This window comes from Ambystoma mexicanum, chromosome 12, assembly GCF_040938575.1.
Source record: "Ambystoma mexicanum isolate Mex_15411 chromosome 12, UKY_AmexF1_1, whole genome shotgun sequence".
In the NCBI taxonomy this organism is placed as follows: domain Eukaryota; kingdom Metazoa; phylum Chordata; class Amphibia; order Caudata; family Ambystomatidae; genus Ambystoma; species Ambystoma mexicanum.
This window is the reverse complement of record NC_090936.1, coordinates 1,231,196,954-1,231,216,562: the sequence shown is the minus strand read 5'-3', so window position 1 is coordinate 1,231,216,562 and position 19,609 is coordinate 1,231,196,954. Positions and strand designations below refer to the sequence as shown.

Here is a 19,609-nt window from a genome sequence, read left to right as displayed (position 1 = left end):
CAATGAGTGCCTTGCTCAGTCCTTTGACCTCACCTTTTATGTAACGCTCCGGCGTGAAATTCCCTTGAGCACAATGCTGTATTCAGCGCCTGCTAAGTAGCTGTAAGGAACTTCGACCCCTGAGCATTCTATAAAACAGCAAGTAAAAATCAGTGGTAGTCAGTGGTGTCCAGCTAATGGGCCTTTCTGATACCTGCAGGCCACCTGTGACTACCCAGTACAGCTGGTGCCATACAGACATGCCACCTGACAATAACTCTTGTGTAAATGAGCAATAAGGCATAGCTAGAACCCATCCAAAGCACAATAAGTCACTTATATAATGGCCATACCTTGTTTGAGCCAGGGAAAACATCAAAGCTGGCTCATCACCAGGGCACGGTTTGATTGTTTATGGCTGAGGGGCAACACTGTGAAATGGGTGGGTTACCCAGACGATCCAAGTTGCCCTGTGTGTTGCGCCCAGAATGAAAATCTGAAGCACTTTATATTGTTCTGTCCTGGTTATGGGGACATAAGAAAACGGACCATCTTGCAAGTATTAAAATGTACTAATTTGCGCCAGTATCGCCCAGCCATGATTTTTCTTTTAACGGCAGGCACGGAACTGACGGCATGGGCCATCTTGTCCTATTTGAAGGCCGCTATGTATCGAAAAAAGTGGTTTTTATGAGGTTAAACTGCTGCATTTTTAGTTTTTCAAAATGTGTGTTTATTGTTATGTCTTATTATGTTTAACACGTTTTGGTGTATGAACTACTTTTTATGCAATGATAGATTTTTTCTGGTATGCCTTGTACATGTTTGATGGATATTTTTATTTGAATAAACATATTACAACAAAAACACTTATATACTGAACTAACCCATATAGTTTTCACCTCATGGGCAAGTTACTATTCACTAGATGTAGTTCCTGTTTTCATGGGTTCATTCACAGGCGGTGCGTGTAGCTCCTGCCCACGAAGTCCTTATTGCAATCTCTGAACTGTGACTGCTTTCTCATGCTCTTCCCTACCAGAGTAAACCTCAGTTGAAGGAGATGCCAGTTTCGAAGAAAGGAGACAAGACGTGGTGTGATGTGGCGATTTTTAAAACCAACACTGCCGTGGTGAACCAATTCTACTTGCTGCCGGAAAGTCATCAGACTATTTCCAACAAGGTAATGTCTAATTAAAGCATTTGTCCCTGGTGCTTTGGGGCATTTGTGCTCTGATTCCTAGTATTGGAGAACGCAGCACGGGTTTCACATCGCTGCTGGTGCTAGTTGCCTGTAACGGGTAGTCCAGACAGATGCATAAGAAAATGCATGCAGACCTGGAAATCCAACTCTCTCACCAGACTAATGGTATAGGTAAACGTTCTCCATTATTGTCTCTTCATTCTAAATTCTAAATCTAGACCACCTCCCTCAAGACTTCATCGGACATATTTATTTGAACATAGCCAACATCCAATTGCCCACTCACATGTAATACCTTTCTTTTATTTAAGGTCACTTCTTTTTTTATTGCTTTGAAACTAAACCTGAAGTTAGAAGATGATGATAATGCTTGAAACGTACAGAGGGAACCGGTGCCTGTAACTGCTAAAGAAGCAATCTCTGCTGCAGTCGCACAGTGCCCTGCTGTGAGCCTCTGTACACTTTTTCTATTCCACAGTATTGGATCCCAGAATACAACCAGCTCTTTATCCTGTTATTCCCTTCACATTCTTTTTCTGACACGGTTTCTTAATGGATCATTTCTTTTGCTTAGATTCTTGCCAGCGCAATCCCTGAAATGCAATCCGTTACCTCCCAGGTAACCTTGTTGCCCAGTTGGAGTCCTAGTTTGTTCAGCGCATATGCTTCAGTTGTCAGCTAAGGCTATTCCTCATTTTTATTTTTGGTGCCCTGCTGCTGGCCGTTCTGCAACCAAATTGTCAAACTCATTGGTACAGGTAAGACCTAGGAAAGGGGAGTTAGAAAGCGGAACACCTGATTGGCCTTGTAACTGGAAAAACCTTCAGCATGTGAAAGCCACAGTACTGTGTGCAGCCAAGCCCTCTGCATGAAAGCCTCGGGTCCCTCTGGCTCCTGGAACTATGACTGTAGCAAGAGAGCTTTTGCTTGCGCCAGCACCTGTCCGGGTGCCAGTCCAGTGGGTACTGATAGAAGAAACCACACCAGGATCCGCGGTCCCCAAGAACTCACCCACCCACCCACTCGGTTGCAATGATGCCTTACAGTGTTACCCTCATGCTCCACGAGTAAGAAGGTGAAAGCTGAAGGAAAGAAGTAGTTTGATGGCTGCTACTGGATAAGGCGATCCAGTGCTACAGCTCTTCTTGCAGGATCTGGTCGGTGTGTGGAACATCTGGCTCAGTGTATGCTAGATGACAAAAGGTAAGTGTTAAGCCAGAATTCTTATTTTGGGGATTCTATGGCCACGTTCTGGGACGCCTCAATGTTTAGGTTTTTGCCCGCCTTTTTTGGTTTCTTGACATCTTGTTGATGACCATAGGAACTGACTTCTCCCTGCCATTACATCCATTTATACTTATATAAGGTAAATGGTATTGGGTCACCCCTAAGGTGTCTAGACCTAGGGGTGCCCCTGAAGCACACCATTTCTACCTTAGTGATTCTAGTGAATAGGTTAGTGGTGGCAGTTCTTTAATGTTGGCTTCACCAAGGGGGCAAGCCATTTTACTGCACATGTAGCCCAATGCACCTTGTTCCTAGTCATTGGTGTACCAATGTTTTTTTAAATCCTGCTCCCAGCCATTTTGTTTTCTAGGGCTTCTTTTTGTCAAGGTGACCACGAAGTAGCCTCAAAATGCCTGTGTAGACTGTTGTCTCTTGTGAGCCCATCATAGCACCCTCCATACTGGTCCTAATTATTTTTCGCTAGTAGAGGTCCCTGGCTTCCTGTGGGGGTGGCTTTGACTGAGTCGCAGTCCCAGTGACCCCAGCCCCTTTCTGTAGTTGGCTGGCCTGTGTCCAAACCCCTTTCACAGGGATATCTGCTCTTCCCCCAACTCATTTTCATGCTTTTATGTTCTTGGAACTTCGGGGTGGCAGGTTTTTTAAGCCCTCGGTTCGCAATATTTGCGAAGTGAAATGGCTTGGTCTTATCCCAGTTGTATTTGTATTTTTGTTAAGCCAGAAGTCCAGTCTCGATTTCATGGAAGCGCCCCACATCTGCTGGGCCAATCCCTCTCCTTTGGAACCATTCTGGGCCATTTCTACTGCTGTATCCTGTCACGTACCGCCAGGATCTTCTGCATGTCTGTGGGCTGCTGCAGGAGTCCAGACGGGGTTTGAAAGTTCATCACTGCGCTTCTGTTTGGGTCATCCAAAGGTGCCCTCAGCTGTTGTCTGTTCTGGGACCATGTGCTGCTGTGCTGCTGCCGTTTGTTTTTCGCCCTGTTACTGGGAGCAGTTTGTTCAGGTTTCCTCTGCACCTTTGCACTTCCCTCATCACATCTTCTGATCCTGGATTGAAGGCAGCCTTCTTTGGCCCAGAGTTCAAGTCCTGGAGAACCAAATACTGAAAATGCACCTGTGGACAAGAGCAGTCTATTCACCAGGTTGTTTCGAGTCCCTAGAGCCATTTGCACGGAAACCACTGATGTGAGTACCTACCTTGTGGTCATAGTAAGGCTGATTATTCATGATATTCCGCCCCCACCAGTTGTATCCCCGGTAGTGAATCCTAGACAGGGAGTCCTAACCACGATTTCCCATAGACTTGCATTGGAAGTCCTCCTGTGCTCCAACTACTTCTGGGGTCCATCTTCCAATCTCCGAAACTAGTCTTTGAGGTCTTGGGGTTGATCACAGCCCAACCACACCTGTGGGGGTAGATCGTACTTGCCTCCTTCAGTATGGATGGACCTTTAACTTTTACCATTATATCCTATGGAATTGTGAACCAACACTGGAACTTTCCTTAAAGTGACTCTGGGGTACTTAACTGCCATGACTCGGGAGGATTGCTCGGGCAACGTGCTCGCCTTGGAAGCAAGATGATGCGGAGCAACATAGGTTCGATCCCCGGGTCGGTGCTTAGAAACCTCTGGGTATTATGCGCGTTATAAATAACCTATCGTATCATATGGGCATTTTTACTGATACCCCTAGGGATCTTGCCTCTGGATGTCCAACAGGAGCCCACCAAAGTTCTGCGGTGGTTCGTTCATGGGAAGACAATGCACTGCAATATGGTCTGAGGTCTCAGGGTATTGGTGGTTTTCATCCCAGGAAGGTTGTCTTGCAGGTTGCCTTATGGCAAGTTGGTCCCACCAGCCGAAGCCTCTTCGGCGCTCCTCTGTCGATTTGACAACAGGCTCAGGACACAGCAGTGGTCTCTTTGCAGTTCCTAGAAGGGGCTTCAGGTGTCTCTGATCGTCTTCTGCTTTGGTTCCTCTGTTCCAGTGGTGGAAGGGTTCCCGCCAAAGAGAAAATGCAAACCAGGACCTTCCCCACCCCGAATGGTAGAAGGACCAAGAAAGGACAGAAACACAAGAAATGGTGATAAAAGAACGAAGCCTGTTTGGGAAGTTTTCCCAAAGTCCTCTGAAAGATAGAATTTCACAAAACAGTCAGTGGTTTATCGATCCCCCAACTCTTAGTATCAGCGTGTAGTACTGCTGGAACCATGGTAGAGTGGCAGAGCAGTCAGGCTTATCTTATGAGGAATATGTGACTGTAGGCAAGTACACTGAACCTAGTTAGTAAAGCACATCAAAGAAACACTTACTCAATAAATGCATATTAAAATATTATATTTACACAAGAATCACTTTGAAATACTTAGTACATACAACCAAAACACGTAGGATTACTTTTCATAGACCACTGCCTATGAAATGTCTATGCCTATGAAAATGTCTTTACCGTATTCTTGCTAAGATTCTCGAGTGCACGTCATTGCGATAATACGCTAATGCGTTCTGAAACATTTGTAGTTGCTCGCGGTTAACAATTGTTACAGCTTTTGGCAGTAATGATATGTTATTTGTATCGCGCCCATACACAAATGTTTCAGAACGCATTAGCGTATTATCGGCAATGACGTGCACTCGAGAATCTTAGCAAGAATACGGTAAAGACATTTACTCTCCATACACATAGAAGATCATGACTTTTGGGAAGGAAACTAGTTGGTTAGTGTTCTACTAGCAGGGCTTGAGGTTCTGGAGGCAGTTTCTCTGCACAGCAAGTAAGTCCAAAATGCAACCCTAGCTAAAGACAGTTGAGAGAGGGCTCAAAGTCTTGACAAGCAGCAAAATAGTTCCTGGGGCTACTTTCTAGTCTTTAAGATGCAAGAGGATACAACCAATGTCGGAGACCCTGTTAAAGGACTCGCTAAAGTGACACAAGTAGCGACTTGAGTCAGAGGTAAGAGGGGGTTGCCCTGGACACCTCTACGTGCACTCCAACGCTCTGGAGCGACTTTTCAGATCAAGGTAAGCAATACCCTTTTCCCCACAGTACCTTAGGTCAGAAGAAAAGATTGTGGCTGGATTCTCGGTGATGAGGCAGCACTGGACCCGACCTGGATTCCTTGGTCTGATGACAAAAAGCAGGAAAACAGACGGGATCTCTCAGCAGCAGTCTCGAGGGAGGACCCCTGGCACGGCTTTCAGCAACTTCTCTGGTCACCATGCGGTTTTGGCGCCTTTTCTGCTGCACCAACAAAGGATACGAATCACCCAGTCCAGATTTTTCGGTTCCTCAAGTCCTGCAGTCTGCTGAGGCGGGGGTTGGAGAGGTTGGATTGTGCCCCCCCCCCACGCCCCCCACCCCACTAGCCACCCCCTCTCCTCCTTCCAGAATGGTAGAAGAAGGGCTAACAAAGAACAAACGTGCTAGTAATGGTGAAAAAAGAAGGGAGGCCCCAAGTGGGTATTTTCGGTGACCCTATTGTGTATAACCGGGTCTATGGACATAGTTGGTAGAACACATCCACTGCCACCAGCCATAACTAGGAGATTGTCTATGTGACTAAAGTCACAGCAGCAGAGAGAAGGGGGATACTAGGTATCCCTTTGGTACTACACTTAAGGTGGTGTGTGCCAACCTCTCAGACTATGGAGTTTTAGGAGAGATATTCCTTAATTACTGTAGTTACTCTAGAATATAGAAAAGAATCTCAAAGGAGGACCCGAAGGGTCCCCAGCAACACAACCCGCAAGGAGCTGTGTGCTGCAATTGATATTGATAGTTTATTTATATCGCGCTTGTACACAAGTGTTTCAGAGCGTGACAAGGCAAGGGAGGGTAACAAAGGAGAACAAAAGCAACAATCTTACTAGGCCCAGTGACATTGAGAACGCGCAAGTGCATGGGAGAGGGAAAAGGGGGGAAAAGTGCATGGAAGGGGAGAAGTGGAAAGTGTAGAGCAAAGGAATGCAGATAAATAATAAATAACAAGTAACAAACAGTATCAGAGCAGCCAGCAGGTGGCAAGTGCTAGGTTTGAGGCAACCGACAGGGTGAGTCTGGTAAGTGCAGACACAAAGGGAGGTGGCTGTATGGTTACAGATACAGGCCCCAGTGCAAGGGTATGCCAGGAGGCAGGGCGGGTAGGTGGCAAGGTGAGCGGGTACCTGGGCCTGGAAGTCAGAGGGTAGCCAGGTGCACAGTGCCAAGAGAGCAAATCAACAGGGGCGAGGAGGGGCGAAGGCAGAAGCCAAGAGGAAGGTCTTGAGGTGCTTCCGGAACCGGCGATGGTTTTCCTCAAGTTTCAGAGTGGCAGGGAGGCTGTTCCAAAGGGAGTCCCCAGCCTGCTTCTTTGAGAAACGACTGACCCTAAGGGAGTTGGAGGTAGAGGAGTGAAGAGCTTGATAGGGAAGGTATTTATGAAGGGAAAGCTGAAGATATAGTAGACCCAGACCCCAGAAAGCCTTGTGGACAATGCATAGGATTTTGAATTTAATCCTTGCAACCATTGGGAGACAGTGGAGGGATTTCAGGGCTGGAGAGATACGATCCCAGGGCTTGAGGCCAAGGACAAGTCTCGCAGTCCTGTTCTGGATAAGTTGCAAGGGGTGGAAAGTAGAAGCAGGTAAATTTAGAAAGAGGCTGTTACAATAGTCCAACCCAGAGAGAACCAGGGCTTGAGAGACGGTGAGCTTCTTGAGTAAGGAGAGGAAAGGCAGAATACCTCTGAGGAGGTGCGATAGAAAGTTTGACTTTTTTGAGAGGTCAGGGATGTGGGCAGAGAAGGACAGCATGGAGTCAAAGGAGGTTCTTAGCCTCGCAGGTAGGGGTGGGAGGAGAGCCAATGGAGGCCGGCAAGCGAGTGAAAGGAGGGTGAGGGTGTGCCAATGAGGAGCAGAGATCATTGGCGGCGCACCAATCCTGAATGGCGGATCGTCAATCGGAGATGAGAGAAGGAGAGGAGGTGGCAGAGGGAAGCCTGAAAATGTGGTGTCAGCATAACACAAAGTGGGTGTAGAAAATGGTGATGCGATGAGCGAGATTTTCCAGATATTGGTTAAAAAGCCAGGATGAGGCGTTAGATCCCTGGGGAGCGCCACAGGGAGTTGGGGAGATAGATGAAGGGAAGGAACCAAGTTGAACCTGGGAGGGTCGATCAGAGAGGAAAGAGGTCAGCCAGGCCAGAGCTTGATCGGTGATAACCAGGTTGTCACAGAGATGGTTGAGCAAGATGGCATGGTTGACCGTGTCGACGGCAAAAGAGAGATCAAGAAGGATGAGGACAGCGGGGATATTAGAGCCAAGGTTGGATAGTAGATCTTCACAGATGTTCAGCAGAGCAATTTCCATGCTTCTGGCAGCTCTGAAGGGTATCTGGTAAAAATCCTCATATATATATATATATGGTCGCCGCAAATAATATCGCCGGGAAAAGGTCGCGGCGATATTATATGGGTGACCATATATATGGGGACAAGGGCAAAGAAAAAGAAAAAATAAAGTTTGGGGTTTGCGGGGGTGTCCCCCGCATGTTCCATGCAATAATGTTGCCACAAAAAACGGCCATTTTTCGGCGATATTTTTGCATGGCGAGATTTTTGTGGCGACATTATTACATGGAACCCTCTGAAGCCAGATTGATGATCGTGGAGACAACCAACAGAATCAGAGTGAAGGTTAAGCTGCGAAATTGCCAGCTTTTCAAGGAGTTTGCCCAGAAAGGGGGTGATGGAAATTGGGCGATAGTTAGCTGGGCAAGAAGGGTCGGATGTGGGTTTTTGAGAAGAGGGTGCACAAGAGTGCTCCAGGGGTGAAGGGAAGACTCCTGGGGCAAAGGAGAGGTTGCAGAAATCAGCCGGGGCAGGAGCTAGGGTGTCAATATGGTCCTTGATGGTTTTGGAAGAGCAAGGGAAAACCTGTTTTGATGAGGCTTTCATAGATCGGACCCGTCTAGAGACCTTGTCGGGGGAGAAAAGAGGAAAGGATGAGAGGGAAGGTGGCAGGGTGGCTGTAGAAGCACCTGAATTCACAGAAGTGAGAGGGGGGAGGGGTGAGAGGGTGGACAGGATATCCTGAGTTTTAGAGATGACGTGGTAAGCAAGGGCTGTGCAAAGAGCCTGTGAAGCGACAGGAGAGGTAGAGACTGCAGCATGGTTGGCCGACTCCTTGCAGATTGAGTTCAGCCGAGTTGTTAGATGCTGTAGAAACACGGGTTTGGATGTGGGCTCTTTTTAGTGTAGCTGGAGAGTTGGTATTGCCTTTGAAGCAGGCGACAGGCCAGTTTGTCGGAGGATGAGCAAGAGTCCCTCCATTTCCTCTCAGCCCCCCTACACTTACATTTAAGTGTAGCAGGGTAAGAGTCATGCCAGGAATTGCATTTGGCTTTGGGCTTCAAGCGGATCCTCATGACAGGGGCAAGAACATCAAGAGCATCGGAGATAGAGGAGTAGAGTATAGACAGGGCTGTGTCAGAATGTGAGTCAGCCAGAGGTGCAGGGGGGTGGGCGAGAAGGTGGCGGCAAAAGCTTCAACTGACACACCCTTCATGGGATGGATGTCCGAGAAGGTATGTGGCAGTATTGGGGTAGGCTTGGCCTGGCGGGAAGAGAGGGAGAGATGAGATGAGAGGAGGGAGTGATCGCTCGAGGAGAGAGTAGTAGTCAGAGGGGTGGAGAGGGGGATGCCAGCGGAGATCAAGACATCAAGTGTGTGTCCTGCAGAGTGGGTCGGGCCGGAGGGGAGGATAGAAAGGGAGAGGGCATCTCAGAGGTCATGAAAGAGCACAGACGAGGAACAGGGGAGAATCGAGATAGATATTGAGGTCACCAAGGAGGAGAAGTTGGGAGGAGGAGGAGAGCAGGGATGAGGATGAGGACCCACTCAGAGAAATTAGGTTATTTGAGCAGGGGGTCGGTAGAGTGGAGTAAGAGAGTTGCTAGGAGAGGGAGAGAGCCTGTAGACAAGGCATTTGAAAGAGTAGGTCTGCATGGGAATGATGGAGGCAGGAATCCACTCAGAGAAGATCATGGCTACACCCCCTCCAGGCCGGGTGGACCTGGGCGCTAAGAGGTTCTTGTAGCCATCACAGAGGAGAGTGTCATAGCTTATGAAGAGCTGGCCATGAACTATGTCTCTGTAAGACAGAGGACATCAAGGTCACGTTCTTCCAATAGGTGGCAGATGTTAGAGGAGTGTTTGACAGCAGAGCGAGAGTTGAGAGTGGCAAAATGAAGGTTGCCAGCCATAAAGGCCTTCCGTGGAGGGGTACAAATCAGAGGTACCCTCTATGGAGGTGTGGAAGGAGCCCGAGGTGGGGCAGAAGAGAGGGAAGAGAGGGCAAGGTAGCAAAGGAGGAGAGGCGGGGAAAGCAGGAGATGAAAGGAAGTAGATGAGGCATGAATCGCCTATCAAGGAGGAGGAGATTGGCCTAAGGGCCTTGGACCATGACAGTGCCATTAAGGTAGACATTAATGATGACTCTGGATGAGTCGAAGGAAGCCATGAGAACTTCCCAGCGAGTGCCATCATTAATGGCCGTGGAGGAGAAAGGACCGAGCACAGAGATCATATGAAGGGTCCATAGATCTGGCGAAGGAACGACAAAGAGGATGTCGGTGGGAGTCTGTCTTAAAGTGGCGCTGGAATGGGTATCAGCAATGGGGAGACCTGGGTTGGCTGCCAAGTTATCCTTTTTAAACCTCTTCGTTCCAGACTTAGTGAGAATGGAAGGATAGTTGATAAGGAAACAGTTGGAGTAGATAGGAGAAACAGAAAGCGCCATGGATCAGTAGAGGGAGGAGCAGCGGGAAGAGTATGCAAGTGCAGCGGGATGTACGAGTCACTGGGCCAGCAGATTACAGGGGCAGGTAATTCAATGCAAGTAAAGGGCACAGCAAGTCTGCACAAGAAAAAACTGCTGGTTGTACGTGAATAATGCAAGAAACACCCACGTTGTGCTTTCACAGTGAAATGAAAACCACCCAAGTTTGTCTTTCACAGTTAAATGCAAAACTCCCAAGTTTGACGGTCACAGTTAAATGCTAAGGCACTGTAGGTATAGAATTACAGAAAGATTCAGAAGTTAGAGGTGAGTTATGTTATTGTGCACTTGTATAGCGCCTTATATACCATTGGTATGGTCTGAAGGCGTTGGTAGGTTGAACGCCCTTGGGAACCGAAGTTCAGATCAGTAGAGAGAGTAGAGAGAGTCAAAAGGTGCGTGTGAGCACCTGATATGTGTACAGCTTGTGCGGTATTCGTGCGATTGCTGCTTCTTAGCGATAGGTGTGGTGGTTGAGAGATCAGGAGAATGTGTTCGTTCTGGCAGGATTTATCCAGAACGAATGTGGCTGCGTTAGGCCTGAGGAGAACGCCTGGCGGGGGGGGGTGAAACCAGCAGTGTTTACATAGTGATGTGGAGTAAGCGGCGGATGTTGGTATGAGAGCAGTTCTACCGAATGGTGTCATAGTATCTCTGCGTTCTAGTTGAGTGGTGATGTAAAGGAGAGAGTAAGCATGGTGGTGTTCTATGCTCTTTCAAATGTTCTCTGCATTCCAGACTCTACTATATACGTCATGCAATTCTATGCGCTCCAGTCCGTTCCGTGTGCTCCTATCCGCTCCATGCACCCCCGTCTGGTCTATACACTCTGGTCTGCTCCACGCACTCATGCATTCCGACCCGCCCCGCGCGCTCTAGTCCGCCCGCGTGTTCCAGTCTGCCCCGCGCATGCACACTTGTCCACTTCACGCATGCACTCTTGTCTGCCCCACGCATGCAGTCTTGTCTGTCCTATGCAAGCGCTTTCGTCTGGCCCATGCTATATGCATTCAGCATCTCTTCGTACTCATCCTTTCTACGCACTCATCGGTACTGGATGCAATCTGCGCTCGTTCGTTCTACGTACACGTTCACACTGGGCACTCGTTCGCTCCAGACACTCGTTCGCTCCAGGTACTCATCTGCTTTATGCCCACACGCGTACTATACATTCACCTGATTTACCCACTCGTCCCGCTCCATACACTCTTCCGCTCCATACACTCTTCCGCTCCATACACTATTCCGCTCCATTTGTCATCAAATTCTGCAACACAGCTCTATTTGTACACATAGTAGGTAATCTCACCGTAGAATTTGGCATCTTAGACATCGAGTACAGATCACCTAGAGCATAAGGCGAGAATTGCTCAGTCTCAATAATCTGCCAGTAAGGGACATAATTGTTAACTTCGGAAAGATAGAACGTTGATTTTTTAAGAACGAACCCAGCGCAATAATTCATTAGATTGGGGTACCCAAATCCCTCTTCCTTCACAGAGCATATTAAAATGTACTTGGGAATCTTAGTTCTGTTACCCTCCCTCCCCCAAAGAAACTCTTGAAAGACCTTATCGATACTAATGATTACCTTCTTGGTGAATTTCAGGGGGATAGATTGGATAATGTAGAGCACTTTCGATAAAAAACATTTTTATGGCATTAATTTTGCCCACAGCCCCAGTGTTAAGCGACCCCATTTTAGAATATCTCTTTGGATTTTCTCTAAAAATTTTGAAACATTGTATTCTACCATCTTTTTCAGGTCACAGACCATCTAAACTCCTAAATACTTCATTGCTCCCATCTCCCATTGACAATTCCAGGAACCCGTCGCATTCCTGAGTTGTCCAACATCCAGAGGAAAAACCACTCTTTTCCCAATTTATCTTGTGGCCAGATAACAATCCCACTTCCTTGAACATACATTTAAGTTTCTCACATCCTTCCATCGGGTTTGACAAAACAATAGTAATGTCATCTGCATAACACAAGATTTTAAGTTGGCTATCCCCAAACTTAAGCCCATGAAGACTCTACTCCTGTTTTATATATGCAATTAGCGGTCCCATTGCTAAGTTAAACAGATATGGGGACAACGGGCAGCCCTGCCTGGTACCTCTGGACAGGAGAAATGGAGAAGACATAACACAGTTGACCCAGACACTGGCACTAATAGATGAGTTCAGCGTTTTGATAACTCTTATAAAAGTGTTCCCGAAGCCCATTTTCTTAAGTGTGTGGTCCAAGAAAGCCCAATTGACCCTATCAAAAGCCTTTTCCGCTTTCATAAAAATTAAGTGTATTCTGGATCTTATCCTTCGGTAGTCCCATTATGTCTATTAGTGTCCTTATATGGTCATACCCATATCTACCCCGCATAAAACCAACCTGGGAACAACTGATCAGACCACTAATGCACTTATCAAGCCTATTAGTCATTATTCTGGTAAATGACTTAAGATCAACATTTAATAACGATATCGGTCTATAGTTTTCACATTTTTTACAGTCCTTGCCTGGTTTCGGGAGCACCACAACACAAGCCTCTTTCATCGTGGGACATACAATCCCATCAGTCATGAAACCATTGTATAGCCTACATAAGAACGACGTCAGTACATGACCCAGCGCCCGGTAAAACTCAACTGGAAGACCATCTAAGCCTGGTGATTTACCTAAATTGAGTTGTTCGATGGCTGGCAGTATTTCTTCCCCTGTGATGGGACCATCAACAGTTGCAGCTTGGTCGTCAGACAACCATGGCAGGGTAATGTTTGCCTGCTGCACCGCCAGGGTCCGCCGTGCACAGGCTCCTCAGTCCTCCCGGACCCACCCCAGTCGCTGACTCCACCTCTGAGGTTGAGGGTGTGCCGACAGCAAGAGTGGACACCCCCCCCCCCCCCTTCAATTGCCTGTGCTTGGTGTCAAGGCAATGATTGGTAGGCTGCGCCGAATAGTGTTTAAGCCATCCCTTTTTGGCCAAGGCGACAACGTCATGTTGCATCGGGATCCCCATTCTAGCCGCGCAGCGTAGGGTGAGGCCCTCGCCAGAACCCCTGCCTCTGGTTGTTCCACCTCAGGTTGTGGAAGCACCAAGTATTCGATCAAACCTGTGAGTCATTCATGGAAGGCCTTGGCTGAAGATGGTATGTTGGGGTCCTCCTCCTCCTCATCAGTGTCCATTAGGGTGTCCAGCTGATCCGGAGCAGGTGGAGGAGACCAAAAGACAGTATCTGGAGAAGAGCGTTTGGAATTACAAGGCAGAAGCCAAACCCAGGAGCGATGGTGAAAGCAATCCACTCACGTGGAGTCAGGGGTGCCCATGTTCCCAGGTCGCACCCAGGCAGTATGGAGGAAAGGGGAGGGAACGTAGGAGTAAAACAAGCTATGTGCTCTGCTGTTTCCTCGTGTGGTCACTGGGGGACCTGATAGGCTTCTGTGCACCGCAGTCCCGAAACCACTTGAAGCACTAAAAGTACAGGGTTGGAAGTCAGTCCTGCCCTGGGATTGAGGGAAGTACATCAGCCCTGGTTTAGTCAGGATGGCCAAGGACTTCACTGTCTGTGTAGAGGTCTTCAGTTTTATCAGCTTATCAGTGGACAAATGAAAAAGCTCCGACCCCTCAAAAGGAAGATCCAGGATCTTCTCCTGGACATCAGAGGAGGCTTTAGTGGCAGGCATCCACGCTGTGTGCCTCAGCCCTCGGCTGGCTGTGTTGATGTGAAAGAACGAAGACTCTGTTAGGGCCTATAGCCCGGCCTTGAAGGAGGTTTGCCTCTCCAGAGGGAGGTCGGGCAAGAACTCCCCCAATCTCTCTCCACAGCTTCTGGTTCGCTGCGGCTAGGAGGGCGTTGGCCTTCCACAGATGCAGCCCCGGAGTTGAGGGCTTTGTCGACTTGGAAAGACAACTGGAGGCAGACACCACAGAGGACGATGAAGAGGATGGTTTAGTATACAAGGAAGCTGCCGCCGCTGCTACCACCACTGAAGAATGTGGCTGGGGGTGGGAGGCTAGGAGGACTGGCTGCCCATCCAAAAGCCTGCATTGGCTGTCCAACTTCTTGTTCATCTGGGCATTGGCCCTGGGCTTCTCCCAGATGTTTCTCGCCACCTGCAAGAAATCTTTCTGGGTGAGTGCAGAAACGTAATACATTTGGAAGCATAACTGGGAGAACTGGGGGTACAGGCAGAGAGGGAAGTGACTGTCTGAAAAGGGACAGTCCGAAGGAGGGAACTAACCCATATTGAATGAGGTAGGGAAAGTCTTGGTAGTCCAGGTTCCAAAGCAAAGTGTAACTAGTCACAAATAGCGTTCTGGCTTTACTTGAACTTTATAGGGTACTTGGGAGAGAATATGGTATTCAGACAAGAAGCTATGGTCCCATAGTTCTCAATGAAGTTCCTGTAATTAAATACAGATGCCTTTAAGAGTTATGGGTAAAAATAGACTCCATAGTACAGGTAACAATACAAAGAATAGAGTTCCAAAAGACAGATCCCATAGGAATGAATGAGTGGAAAAAGGCTCCACTCATTCAGGATTAAAGAAAAAGGTCCAGAGGTCCAGCAAAAAGTTCTGGGAGGTCTCACTAGGATAGGCGATGAAATATAAAAATGATTAAACTCCCTAACACTCACCCCCCCCAATCCTCTCCCAAACTAGAAACAGGAGGATCTAATCCACTCCTGGATGGCTAACTTCATCCAGTCTGTCTTTCTTTCTGGAGAGACCATGAGCATTCTTATGTTGGGTACCAGGCCTATGCTCAATAGTGAAGTCAAAGCTTTGTAGGCTTATGGACCACCTGAGCAACTTTGGGGTTTCTCCTTTCATCTGAATCAGCCACCTTCAGGGCCCACACAATAGAAAACATTCAAGTTCAATAGTTGCCCACCTTGTTTCCCTAACAGTATTTGCTTCCTGTATATGCGCCTAACAAGTGAACAGCAAATGGAAATAAAATATCTTTCCGTTTTCTACTAATAAAGCAGATGGGGTGCTCCATGCCTTTTGCTATCAAATTGATGAAAGACTGCTCTTAGCCCTGTGTTGGAAGCATCAGTTTGGACTAGGAAGGCCCGAATGTAATCTGGAGCTCTGAGCACTGGAGCTTTACAGAGGGCATATTTAGAGTTTTGTGTTTTAGGGGTTTATTTATTTTCCAGTGTTTTCAAACAATTCAAAATCTGTTTTCAATGTTTTCTCGTGTGCCCACTTTGAAAAATCGCGGATAACAGTTTTTTTTCCAGTGTAAACACACAAATATTCTTTTATTCTTTCATTGTGTGCATAATGGTTAGATCCAAGTGTAAAATGTGAACTCGCTGATACTGGCCCATTGCTGTTGACACAAATCCAGGTTTCATTGATCCAATGTCCAATATGAATAAAGTAACTAGGATAGTTGCAGACTGATCAACTCTTCTGCTGATTGCTCCAGCTCAGTTGGTAAAAGACACACACGTTCGTATAATGAACCTGGGTAGAATACCAGCTTTCGGAGTACCAAGCCAGGACAACAACAATCCTAAAAGGCCTGAAGTGGGTCACCCTATACAAGGAGTACCCTTTTTAAGCTCGAAATAGTTTCAGAACTCTGAGCCAGTTATTTACCCTAAATGGGAGATGTGTAAACTTTGTGGAAGGGTTTCTCTATGAATGCAGCTTGGTTTTGAAGTAAATTTATTACACACTAATCATCCGCCTGGTAAATATGGAGGGGGTGAAGAGTATAGGGGAAACCTTACAATGGTGTACCATCCAGAAAGAATTCCGCAATATCAGCGGAGGCAATTTATGCCCAGATTCAATGGAAACGCTAGAAGCTGGGCTCAGGTTACCTCTGGTTTGTGGAAATGATCTTTCCTCTAAGTGCCCTGTTACAACTATACATGCTCCGGCCCTGAATAAGTTCATTTTTCTCTCCTGGAATTCTAGGGGAAGTATTCATCTCTTTACTAATACTGATACAGTACGTATGATTAGGGCTTCACACTGTTTCTTCTTACAAGAAACCTGGCTGCTCTCCCCACCCGTTGTCGATGGATTTGTTATTCATTCCCAAAGTGCTAAATCCAGTTCAGGAGGGAGGGCCTCTGGGGACCTTCTTATTGGAACTAGAGCCTCTTTTGGCTTTAGGAGCAAGGTTGTTGTGGATACGCCTTTTGGTATTCTGGCTTTGGATGTCACTTCCCTTGATGGCCTGGTTAATAATCTTCTCATTAATGTATATTAGCATAAGGGGATTGCTGTACTTGAGTCGTTTTTGGAAAGTTTAACGGATCTAGTACTTGCATGGAGATCTTTATATCCCAGGGGGAAGTTGATCTTGGCTGGAGATCTTAACTCTGACTGTTCCATTTCATCCGAGGCCAAATATGATGATCTGGCCTTGATTGGGGAGGACGATAATCGGTGAGGACAGAAATTTGATTGGGGTAAATTTTAGAATTTAGCCCTGGACTCGGTTGGGCTAACTTACCTTAATGGTTACTATGATGCTACTCTTCCATCACGTCCCACTTGGCATAGAGGTCTTTCAGTGTCTACTATAGACTATGGGCCTTTTACACGGATGGCGGTGGACCAAGGTGCTATTAGCACCTTGGTCCATGCCGGTAAAATACCGGCACCGCCTTGGTGGAAAGGGGAATTACTGCCCTATTCCAAGGTTGGTGGGGCGGTAATTCCCCTTTCCCCCATTGCCCTTCCCCATTCCCATTTTTACCCCATAGGGCTCTGTGGGAATGGAGAAGGCGCTAATTACGGCACCGCAAATTGCAGTACTGTAATTAGCTCCCTGGTCCCTTTGCGGGTTGGTTTTTAACGCCTGCAAAAAGCAGGCGTTAAATTCCCCAACCCGCAAAGGGACCTCGTAGTAGGGTGGTAAGGGTTTACCGGTACCGGTAAAATACCAGTACTGGTAAACCCTTACCGCCTACCGTGTAATGAGGCCCCATGTCTTTGTAGACCACTCTTTGTCTTCTCTCTTGCCTAAGGTTGAGGTTTCTTTTAACCCATGGAGTGACCATGGGTCGTTGGTAGTTACTTTTCCCTCTCCCTTCCCCATGAAGTTATTGCCCACTGGGGGCTCTTGTCATCTTAGGTCAGTGGGACAAGGGACAGGGATACGTTGGTCACCTGCTAATATTAATCTTCTTAATTGTAAATTGATTTCCTCGTTTAACTATACTTCTCTTTCGTGGAAATTGGCAGTGTTTAACACTTTAAACTTTGACAGTTTTCTTGGTGCTCTCCATGGTAGTATCTCGGGCTCTCTTAGGAAAGGTTTCCCTAAAAAAAATCCCACTCTCATAGGTTTGATCAGGAGTTGGCCTATGCAAAGGCGCTTACTAGGAAACTTATTAGAGAGGTCCAAGTACTCAACATTGACTGGGATTATAAAAAAGCCAAAATTAAAACAATCCACCAAAAATATAAAAATTATTGCAAATCTAGGAAATCTAGCCTGCTACAAAATGATGCGGAGTCTATGCTTAGAGTACTTGTTAAGAGAGATCCTAGGGCTTTCTGGGCCATTTTCTCTAGCCAAGATGATGTGATGGTGGCTGACCAGTTGAATGCCATTCCTGAGGATCAGTGGGTAGAGCACTACACTGAACTCTATGGCACAGGGGGAGAGGGGCTAGAACCTTGTACAACGGGGCAGAATGATTTAACTGTTCCTTGGGTCCCTCTCATTGATTATGAGATAATACTTGGTCTCATTGCCAGAGCTAAGACTTCAAGGGCCCCTGGGCCCAATGGTTTAACAGATAATACCTTTATAGCGGAACCGGAAATTTGGGCACAACTTTTATGTTTGTTATTCCAAGATATTATTGTCTCTGGCAATGTTCCAACCAGTCGGCAGACGGCACATATTGCCCCATCTTTAAGAGAGGCCAACGAACTTTGGTAAAAAAATTACAGAACAATCTCTTATTGATGCGGACTGTAAACTCTTTGCCTCTATGCTTCTCTCCCATCTGCCTGTCTGGATTAAGGAAAACTATATTCTCCCGAAGCAACAAACAGGGTTCAGGGCTGGCCATTCTACCGATCTCAATGGTTTTATCCTATCTGCCCTCCAAACCTCAACCTGGGGAAAATATGGTGCTTCTCTGTATGTTGCCTCAATTGATTTGTCAAATGCTTTTGACCTGGTAATTAGGTCAAGACTCTGGGGAAAGTTGTCAAAGTGGGGGATTCCCCCAGGTCTCTTATCCCTAATAATGGCAATGTATGAGAATTCAGGGGTCCATATTAGGATAGATCTTGAAGGAACTCTTTCCAGAAGGATTAGGACTCGTATCGGGGTTAGACAGGGCTGTTCTTTAGCCCCATGCCTTTTTATCCTCTATCTTGCTGATGTTGAGGAATTTCTTGGAAATACAGGCCTGGTCAAAGCTAAATTGGGGGATCTTTGGCTCTCATGGTTGGCATATGCCGACGATTTTCTTCTTTTTGACCATACTAAAGTCGGCCTTCAGAGGCTCATATGCAAATTTGAAGAATATGCCACCCTTAATGGTTTAAAAATCAACCCGTGTAAAACTCGTACTATGGTCTTCCCAAGGGGGAGAGAGGGGAACAAAAAAATCTGGAAAATTGGCGGGGGAAAAAATAATCAGAGCACATAAAATTGTCTACTTGGGATTCCTTATTCTGGCTCAGCCATCAGCCATTGAATTAAGGCGTTCACTCATACATAAAATGCTCCCACTTATTTCCCAATCGATTAAGCTTGATAATAAGTATGGTATGTTCGAGGGGATTGGGTCCTCCGACGTATTCCATATCTATGACATGTAATCACCACAGCTGTGCTGCTTCGGAAACTTTTTCGGCGTCTGCGTCCTGCGTCGATGACGTCGATGCGCCGTCGTCGAGGACCTCCTCCGACGTCATCCGATGTGATAAGTAGGACGCACGACGCCCATAGCCTCAGTTCCGTTTTTTCCGCGAACGTGTTGCTTCGTGTTTCTCGGTTCTAAGCCTCGACTCTTTGGAGTTCTGTTCTTTCTGGTTCTTCGAACCTGTTCGTTTGTGAATTTCCTTCGGCGATGTCTTCCACTTCGTCTTCAACCCCGCGTCCGGGCTTTAAGAAGTGCGGGGAGTGTGGGTCCAAGATGTCGGTGACTGACTCGCACAACGCCTGCCTCTGGTGCCTCGGGGAGGCCCACGACACGGATGACTGTATCGACTGCCAGTCGCTCACGTCCAAAGCCTTACGCGAACGTAAGAAGAAGTTGTCGGTAGGTCGGGTGTCCAGGCCCCGGAAGTCATAGTCGGCGGGGATTTCGACGGATGATTCGAGGGGTGACTCTCCGCGTCATCGTCGGAAGTCTCGTCG

The 19,609-nt window shown here is 47.2% G+C and overlaps 1 protein-coding gene across 1 annotated transcript in view; it reads left to right on the top strand.

Moving 5' to 3' along the window:
* HCFC2 (host cell factor C2) overlaps nucleotides 1-19,609 on the top strand; it is a 389,963-nt gene that overhangs the window by 243,005 nt on the left and 127,349 nt on the right. The window contains exon 10 of the mRNA XM_069629914.1: nucleotides 1,022-1,162. Within this exon, the coding sequence (XP_069486015.1) occupies nucleotides 1,022-1,162 (141 nt within the window). The remainder of the gene's footprint in view (nucleotides 1-1,021; nucleotides 1,163-19,609) is intronic.